This window comes from Filicampus tigris, chromosome 3, assembly GCF_054856515.1.
Source record: "Filicampus tigris isolate MCC_2025a chromosome 3, RoL_Ftig_1.0, whole genome shotgun sequence".
Lineage (NCBI taxonomy): Eukaryota > Metazoa > Chordata > Actinopteri > Syngnathiformes > Syngnathidae > Filicampus > Filicampus tigris.
In genome coordinates this window covers 17,103,208-17,113,577 of record NC_141219.1, presented here as the reverse complement: position 1 = coordinate 17,113,577, position 10,370 = coordinate 17,103,208, and the positions used below count along the sequence as shown (strand labels likewise).

Below are 10,370 nucleotides of genomic sequence, written 5' to 3'. Positions count from 1 at the left end.
GTGGGGGATACCAACAAACAACCCCCCCCCCCCCCCCCCACCCACCCCCAAACAAAAAAATACTTAGCTCTCCAAATACTACCATCAGGACAGCGTTAGATTAAGTGGGCATCAAAAACAAGATATTGTTTTTTTTTCCTCTAAAAAATGTATTTTATATCGTTGTAAGCCAGTGTAACATTATGCCTAATTTGAACATCAACAATGTGCTTAAATATGGGAATACAAAATACTGTAATGTTAATTATATATTTCTGCACATAAAAGTTGAATACAAATTGTGCCTCAATAAATGTCTAAAAACAAAGGTTAAATGCAAATATATTTGACCTAATAGTTAAATTCATCTGAACTGTAGTCAGGCAGTGATTCCCTCACATACCACTGGAGGAAGCCCAGTAAAGCTGCAGCTAGCAATTTTTTTTTTAGAATCGCTCATTTGATCCTATCAGTTAATCAGATAAAAAAAATCCAATATTAGTGTCAACACAATAACATTATTTTTGCCTAATCTGCATGTTCTATCTCTGACTTTGAGTGTGTATGGCTTTAAAAGGCGGGACCTGGTGTTTTGAGTGGAATGGGTGTTATTTTCAACAGTTAAAGAAAGAAAAAAAAATTCAATACATATCGATATCGACCAACACTTATATGGTGATATAATCTTCAGTCATATTGCCCAACCCAAACTTTGAATAAAATTCCCATGTTTAAGAGCTCATTTTTACAAATTTACCTCTCCTCCTTCCACATTTCTCCATGGATTCAAATTTTAAAAAATTCAGCTCTTTAATTAAGAACATCTTGTGAGCTATTTATCACACTCCCCAAATTCTCATATTTTCAAAATTCTCAAATGAAGTAATACTTGACATACCTCATCCTTTCACATTCGTCAACCAATTCAAACCATTTCAACTTCAAAATGTCCCATTCATTCAGGACATCTTAAAAGATAAAGACTTTATTGAAAAAATTTGAGATATAGCAAATGAGTTTAGTCGTTTTTTTGTCGATGCTGATTATAATTTAGCAGAAGAAATCCCTGAGCCCGATAATAAATATAAAATAGATAAGTACATTAAAAAAGATTAAGTTCAAATTTAAAGTATTGATGAAATAAATGAATGAAGTGTAAGTATAAAATTGTGAATTGTTTTTGGTTTGACAAGGTTGTTAAAAAAATCTATTATCAAATTCAACTTTGTGAGATGATGAATTTTGTGTGTTGTGGCCAATGATTTTATTTGCTGGTGAATTTTGTTTGTGTTAGCATAATGTGGTCAATGATTTTCTTTGCTGAAATATGCTTTGTTATGTACAAAAGGTTTACTGATGAAGATGAAGCTTCATTCTACGACTGTTTTCTTGAAAAATTGTATCGACTTTTCTGTTCTCTTCTATCAAAGCTGATTGAATAAAATGACCAACCAACCAAATCTTGGAAACAACAGTCCCAAAATTCCACACTCTTCACACAAATATTCCCAAATGAAAAGATAGTATTAGATATTGTATCATCATCCTATTCAAACCCCACGTCTCACTTTCTACATTTCAAAAATTCAATTAATTTCACTGCTTGTCAGTATTCACACACTATTACTCCAGAAATGTCATTATATATATATTAGCAGAAGTACTAAAGCTAGTAGTAGTAGTAGTAGTAGTAGTAGTAGTAGTAGTAGTAGTAGTAGTAGTAGTACAAGAAGTACAGTAGTAGTATCAGTATCAATATACCAGCTCACCTATGATGACCCTAATGAATACAGATGAAAATGGATGGATGGAAATTGAAACGTATGTATATTTATTTGTATTTTATCATGCTTTTCTTTGCGCTGTTTGAAATTAGTATTAGTAGAGTTTCATTGCATCTATTATGACAATAAAGCTCCACAATTTCTAAATCTTCATTGATTAAATCAAAATTGATATATATATATATTGTTTTTGCTCCATTTTGACGTATTATGCCACCATTATGTTAGTGATGACTAACTTGGTATACCATGGAGGGTTTAACAAAAAAAAAAAAAAAAAAAAGTGGTGAGAAGTGTGCTTTCCTAGTCGGAGGCCGCGTCCATCCAACAGAGGGAGCTCCATGAATACGTTTAAAAACAGTGCCGGCTGAGTTTTGTCACCCCTGTCCGCCCGCCGCCTTATCTTCCGTTCACTTGGCTTTGTGAAGCGCTCAGGCGACTGGCTCGGGGATGCTTGTGTTTGCAATGCATTCATCATTGTCACTGAGTCGATGCGTGCTCTTCTTTGAAGTTGAGCGCGCGCACGCACGCACACGTCACGCGCGCGCACGCTCTCACACACTCTTGCTTGGTGTGAAGAAAAAAAAAAAGAGGTCTGATGTGCTGATGGGCAAGAAGCGTCCTTTGAGACATTTCGTTATCATTATCATCGTTTAACGTCATCCTCATCGTCGGACGTTTGTCATATGAACTAACTTCTACAAGTTTACATTGCTGTGTTCAAGGTGCACGAGTCTTCTCTCAGTGACACACGATAGGTAGTAGCAGTAGGCGTAAAGCTATAGTAGCAGTAGAATCAGTGGTGGTAAAAGTTGTGGAAGACGTATCAATGGTAGTTATCAACAGAGCTGGCATTTTACTAAAAATTGAGCGTCCCTATTCATCATCCATCTGCCGCGTGGGTATCCCTCCGTCGTCCGTCATTCGCCTTTTTTTCCGGGGGAAAAATTGTACCGTCTGTAGGCCGGTCCACCTCTATTTTTAAACGGGCGTCCGTCGGCGAGTCCGACTAAACTTTCACTTTCACTATGTAGATGAAGTCTACTTAAAAAATGTAACTGGATCCACGTTTACTTCAGTAACTTTTTGGATAAATTGTATATGCCAGAGTAGTTTGCAACATACTTTTACATTTTCTTGTGTGTGTGTGTATATATATATATGTGTATATATATATATATATATATATATATATATATATATATATATATATATATATATATATATATATATATATATATATATATATATATATATATATATATATATATATATTAGCGCTGTCAAGCAATTAAAATAGCTAATAAATTCATTGAACAAATTAAGTGCCAAATTTTCCATAATGGATCGCGATTAATCGTATTTTTCAATTACTATTTTTTTACGAAGATTGGAACAGGTATTTACTTGAGTATTGGAATTAATATGGGAAAAAAAGTATAAAAGTATACTGCATTTCAAAGAATGTTCTAATAGCTTCTTTGATCCTTGAATACAATTATTTTCCCAAAGAATACAACTGTTGAACAATACACCAAAGATTGAGTTTGGCTTTGCAAAGTGCACAAATTATTTTGGATTTCTCCAATGAGCTGTCGAACGGAGCAACTTTTAGTAAAACTATGTAAAAAGTCCAATTTTGTGACAGTGACTCTGATGGATTTACTTTACTTTAACTTTGAACTTTTTGGATAATTTTCAGAGTAATTTTAATGCAATATACTTTTTACATATGCGCTACTTTTACTCTGTTACCTTGATCAACATTCTGCTGAATACTTGTACTTTTAGCTTTCAAACATTATATTTTTAGAATTGTCTGTTGACATTTCCGCCTGCAAGAAGTCCACTATGAATTTGAGAAACACATTCCAGTATTCTAAGTAAGGCGTGCCTGGTGAGCCGATTGTGCTGTTTCTTTCACGAGTGTAAACAAAGAAACCTGATTTAAGACCATTTCTTGTGGCTGAATCGGTTTTCATTTGATACTTTATCAAATGTATTATTTTTATTAAAATTATATGTTGTTGTTGTTGCACATTCCTGTATGACATTTTGTCTATTGCTCTTACTGTTTAAGAATCAGTAACTTGGTACTGAAGCAGTTTTTCAGTTAATACTGATAGTCAAGCAATTATTTGACTTTTTTTTTCTGGAGGCATTATTCCAAAATACTCCTACTTGAGTACATTTGGTGGCTACTCTACCCACCTCTGAGTAATACAAAAAGCTGCACTGGTGGTAAACGTAATGTGGTGTCATTAAAGTGTAGGTGATGCTGGTGGACAAGCTGGTTTTTTTTTTTTAGGAGGGGGGGGCGCAATATGTTTATGTTTATTGCGAGGCTGGATGGAGGCGCTACGTGTGGAGGATTATCACCTGCAGGAGTAAGTAATGTAGAGTAGTAGTAGTAGTAGTGTAGTGTAGTGCTTATTTACATGACATTTTAGGGAGGTCCATGGTCGTTTGGCACCCCCGTGTCACTGAGGAAATAGTGGCACACAATGAAGGTGTCGAAGAAGTGCGCGTGGAAGTGGGAGATTAAAAATGCACGCACGGGGGGAGCAAAAGAAAGAAGGGGGGAAAAAAAGCTAATTTTGAGGAAGTTTAAAGCAAATGGTATGGAAAGTGAAGCGGTGATGAGGAGTGAATCACCGACGAGTGGGTGTGGTGCGTGTTCCTCCTCCGTAACTTTATGTAAATGCGTGGACGAGAGTGGAGTGGAGAGTTAGTTTGCGGAAAAAAAAAAGTGGAGGAATAGAAAGGACAGCCCTTCTGTTGTCGGCCCAATGAAAGCGAGCCTTGGCTGACACCTGGCTATAAACCCGCGGAAGGAAAAGCCCAAAGTCCACAGCAGCGCTCACTTACTTACTCGCTGGCTCGGCCGTGGGGGGGGACGCAAAAGACACGCGAGCAGCGACGCAGCGATGACTTCCAGTGAGATCCATATGCCCGGGGAGGTGAAGAGCGACCCGGCCGCCCTCATGGCATCCCTGCAGCTCATGCCCACGCCGGTGCCCAACCCGGAGATCAAGTATACCAAGGTCAGTCGGTCCACCTTGCGTCGCCCTCTCACGACACTTCCACTCAGTCCAGCGCGCTGCAGCCTGGCTGGCGTTCTTAAAAAAAAAAAAAAAAGGAGAACAAAGTTATGATTAGTTCACAGTTTGTAAAGTAAAAACTTAAAATAGCCTGACATCAGAAGTTAAGTGCAAATTGCATGAGTGAAAAGTTGATTTAGGTCTAAAAATATGACATGAACGCTGTATATTTTTTTTTTAAAAAAAGCAATGCACTCATGAGGAACAGGAAAAAAATCACACCTGATTTTGCTTTTTCAAATAATCAAATTTCACAAAGCACTAAAATGTGTTTTAATATCAACAAACACTCCACAGTCCATACTGTAGCTCAATAAAATGCTTCAGAGATTGTTAAGAAGCGTTAAAAATTTAAATCACTACTATTGCTAAGTTTTGACCTATTCATTTATCACAATATTTTATTGCGTTTTAAGTATGCTGTTGGGTCGAAGTGAGAGCTGCCTTTAATATTTTCCTACAAAATATTAAAACAGCTCTCAGTGTGTTGCTGTGTAGTTATTTAATTCAATAACTAAAGGTTAAAAAGAGATGCACAGATTAAAATTGAGAAAATAAATACAGTGTATTTATACAGTGGAAAATGCAGTATCTCAAGAACTATAAAAAGAAACTTATAACAATGTCTTTTAAGTTGTAAAACAACATCCACAATAATTAACATTGTTGAATTGAAACCTCTCTGACAGGTGCATTATCTTTACAAAAGCAGAATTGAGACATCTTGTATTTGGTGTATGCGCCTTGATAATTTTTCCCCTATTTTCTGCATTACGTGCTCATAAAGGACACTTCAACTAAAAACAACAGCATTTGAAAGCCTTAGTGAGTGAATAATAGAAAGCCTACATTAAAGTGTCATCTTTTAAATTACCACCAGCAAAAGTCCCCAATGATGACAGAGTTTCACCGCAGTAGTAGCAGTGTGTGTGTTTACGTTGATCACTGGCTCGTAACGTGTTCATTTCGCGTAACTAAGATTGCTGTCAATCATTGAAAGCATCAGTGGGGAAAGGTGAAAGTGAAGTCTTTGTATGTGTGGTCCCTCTGCTCACAGGAAAGCCGACAGCCAAATGCTAGTGATAGAGCGACAAAAGTTTAGCTGGAGCGCGGGGCGATATCGCAAATGTTTTTGGATGTGGGAGGAGGACAGAGATGCAGAAACAGCTGGAGAAAGGAGTCACGCGAAGATGTTGATTTGAGTTGTGAAGCAACTCGGCCTGCCCCAGTGCCAAAAGAAAGTTCGCTGAAACAGTATTGCATATTTGTGCTTAGTGATTCAATATTTTGTCAACGCTGTGGCTAGCATCAACGGAAGATTATCATCATATTTTAATCTGTGTTCTGGCACACATCAAGAAATGTTTGGGGCAAACACGTTGGTGTTTTTTTTTAATTGATTTTGTAACACTAAGTTAAAAATGGGCAATTATGCTGACGTTATATTGTTAGCTTAATAGCACAATTGCCAATATACTGTTAGGGTAATGGCAAATTGTTAGCCTAATAGCATTATAACCTCAAGGATTTTTGGACGTTTTTGACAAAAACACGCACACACAATTTTTAATACAACATTATTCGTATTGATATTGTGACGTTAGAAACGAATAAGGCACTTCTGCTATTTGGCTAATAGGCTTCAAATCTCACCATTTTCTCTAACGCACTTTAGTAAATTAGTTTGTAAATTTGTTTTAGAGCAAAGCTTTCACACAGGACATGGTTACTGAACTGGTCGTTAGGTTGGGAATCAGTGGTGTCAAAGTAGTCACACAGTACTTACGTAAGTAGAAGTACAAATACTTGCATTTAAAAAAGTATTGATTCAACGTTTTGCCAACGTTGCCAAATTTGCCAAGAGGAGGTAAAGAACAGACTCTGGAATGTACTACATTTACAAGAGCACTTTTTTTCTTTCAATTATATACAATAGCCATTTTGATGACTTAGCACAACAACAAAAATGATCTGGTAAAATAACCCACACACATTACATGTCACGTTAAAAGCTAGCTAGCATTGACTTGACTTTTGTGCGAACAAAACTATGTGTTCTCATAGTTTTGCTCACATTGTGAAATGACAAACAATAATGCTAAATTAGCTCATTACATTAACTAAAAACTAGATACCAAAAACATACCATAACTGTATGTCATTAGTTTAATAGCATAATAGCAGTTTTCAGAAAAATAAGATAATTAAAATAACTGAAAAACAAATACCAAAACATACCATACTTGTATGTCATTAGGTGTACATGTCACTGAGAAGATACTCATCACATAGACAGTCATGTAAACAATTAGATTTTCTATTGTTAGCCTAATAGCATAGTTGCATAATTCATTTTTGATCATTTTTGGAAAACAAGAAAGTCTACTTGCTTCGGTTCAGCCTGATCTGATTACCATAATCTGCATGACTGAGAATAGACACAGAAATTTAGAAAACAACACACTTTTTAGCAAGCACATTATGCTGTTAGCCCGACACGGGCCACATCTTCACACTTACTCCCCCTTCCCCTCTACACTTCAACTCTCTCTTATTTATGCCTTTTTTTACATCGTGTCTTCATCCGCGGATGTTGAAAAAAGTAGCTACTGGTAGCCTACTTCGACAAAGTAAGGATTAGAAATGACCAGCATCTGTTCTCAAATCTACGGAGTTAAACGTAGCCAAGCAAAACACAGATACCTGAAAAACCTACTCAAGTACAGGAATAAAGTATTTGTATTGTGCACTTAGTTACTTCTTACCGCTGTTGGGAGCAAGTGTTTTTTTTTTTTTTTATGATAGTGAGATTAAAGGGCAGTGTTGGATGATAGTGTGGCGTAAGTCCATTCAGTTCCATAATTGCTCTCTTTACAACATACCTCGGTGCCACAAGTGCAAAGGTCACGCCGCCGCTGCGCTGCAAAGAGGATGGTTGGTGTGTGTGTGTTTGCGTGCGTGTGTGTGCGTGTGTTTGGCCCTGAGTTGCTCTTCCATTCCCTCGTACAGGAGGAAATGTTTGGGAACGACTTGGTGAATTAACCCCAAGGAATTTGGATCATCCAGTCCCGGATGGTTTGGTGGACACAGGGGGCACAAGGGTCCTGATTTATGGGCACCCCTGGCGTGGGCTCTCCTGTTGTCCACCCCGCTGACTGGGAGGGAAACAGCCCAGCGTTGTGGCTCACCGGCCCGCGATGCAGCCACATGCCTCCCTCACAGATTGCTTTAGACAGCCTGACGTGTATGGGTCATTCCAGAATTGGAGGACAATTTGGGCACAAACATTTTTGAAAAAGAGACCATTTATTTGATCATTTTTTCGGTCATGTTTTCAAGAAAAGCCAGATAATAAATTATCATATAAATTGATTCGTCCAGCTCAGTAGCAGCGGTACAATTTTTCATGAGCTATTTTATTTGTCACATCATTTTGCTGTGTTTGGCACAACAGTTACAGAAAAAAAAAAGCAACTAAAAAACATAAAATAAAGTTGTTGCTGAATAAATCCTTTACTATACTACTACTACTAATTAAAAGAAAGTTAGATACATTTAATTTTATTACCAGTAGTGCTCCAAGCACATTACCAGGGTTGCAAATCAATGCTAAAATAAGACTTTTTGTTCAAGAGAACATGCTAGCAGGGTTAGGTGCTATGCTAACTGGTCAGAACAAAGTTAAATAAATAATTAAAGAAATAAAAGGACTTTGATGTGAATGTCTTTTTGTGATAATATGACTAACAGGGTTGAGTTGGTTTACGGTTGAAGCCAATGTAAAAAAAAATATGAAAATGAAACACATGGTCAGTGCAATTAGCTTGATGATGTAATTTCTGCTGAGTCACGCAGTTCACTTTTTTTTGTCTTCCTCTAAATGGCTAAAGAGGTTTATGTGGATACAAAGTATTTAAAATGTATGTATAATAAAACATATTTTAAACAATTACAAGGAAGACCAATACAATCACACCAAAAAAGATGATTTAAGACATATTTTATGTTATATTTTATATGTAAGTAGGTCATCAAGAGGACTATAAAAAAAAAAGCAATTTTAAGGGATGCTCAAGATTATTTGGTATTTTAAATCATATTTAAGAATCACTTTTAATACAGCTAGTTACATCTTGTCTCAGGACAACTAGAATTAAACAAAAAGTGAAGTGCACGTTTCAGCACTTTGTGCATGGATTCTTTGAAATTTCACAAAATGTCCTCTCATTCTGCAATGACCCGTACACCAATGAGATGATACGTTCAGTGTCACAGTCATTGCCTCGCCCAGCCGTTGCACAAACAATGCAGCGCAATGCAACAATGACATCTGGGTGACCCTGGAAACATCTCACATCGAGCTGATACTGTATCGTTATTGATGATAAAGACGGCTTAAGGCCATTGAGGTTTGCTCCTTGTCTATTTCACCCAGCCGCGAACTGTGCTCTCTTAAACACACTCGTAACGCCTGATTGAAATCTTTATGAAAAAAAAAAAACATTCAAGGGTGTTTCTTTGACCGATCAGCAAAAAATAAATATATATAATAAGGGGAGGCGTTCTATTTTGTCACCGTGTTCACCCTCTCCCGCCCCCGCATTTCCATAGCATGAAGGCTCCAACAGCTGGCTTACAAGACGCAAACAGTTTAAAGGTTGCCGCGACCACGACGGAAGCCATAAATAAAGTGAGCCATGATAGATGATACTGATGCTTTTTGTTGGCAAAAGAAGGGAGGGGACGCTCGTTGTCGGAATAATTAAGGAATGCCGAGGGAATATATGTTGTCTTTTGGTGATTTAAAAAAAGAAAAAAAGTAAGTAGAGTTGTCAATGGTAAAGAATTCACAGATGAACAGAACAACATGCTTCTGCTTTTAGTCAATATCAGTGACACTCAAAGTATGGTACAAGTTGTACATGGGCACTCTCTAGTAGAAAGAATCACTGAATTAAATCCAGTATGAATAGAATTTACACCATTTAAAACATATTAGAATAAAACATAGTGAGGTTATCTATACACCCGTTTTAAACGTCTTTAAAATTCAGTACTGTACATGTTTGTAAATTTTCCAGCACATTAAGCACAGTTCAGTTGTATTCCACTTTTAATTACAATATATTGGCATCTAATCTTTAAGTACTGCTTATTTTTCAACATTCGAGCGCTTTTTTTCCCCCCATATGTACAACAAATGCTTAGCCAACTATCACAGCTGATCAGTCCAGTTACCTACATTCCACCTTTGTAGATTACCATGATCTTGATGACTGAGAAGTTACATAGACAAAGAAAAAAAATTATAGCATGCACTTGTCTATTTTTTTTAACGCATATTGTGATATGCATAAAATATACGTTAAAAATTACTTGGGTGTGTTAAGTACTACCTCAAAAATATTTATCAAAGTATCACCATAATAACATTAAATATGATTATAATACTGTAAGTGATCACCAAAAACCACAAAGAGGTTTTATCGCTAAGAAATATATATGA

At 36.6% G+C, this 10,370-nt stretch overlaps 1 protein-coding gene across 1 annotated transcript in view; it reads left to right on the top strand.

Moving 5' to 3' along the window:
- Positions 1 to 4,505: 4,505 nt before the first annotated feature.
- Positions 4,506 to 10,370, top strand: part of aldh1a2 (aldehyde dehydrogenase 1 family, member A2) — a 35,367-nt gene continuing 29,502 nt past the window's right edge. The window contains exon 1 of the mRNA XM_086025367.1: positions 4,506 to 4,807. Coding sequence (XP_085881493.1) covers positions 4,691 to 4,807 — 117 coding nt within the window. The 5' untranslated portion in view covers positions 4,506 to 4,690. The remainder of the gene's footprint in view (positions 4,808 to 10,370) is intronic.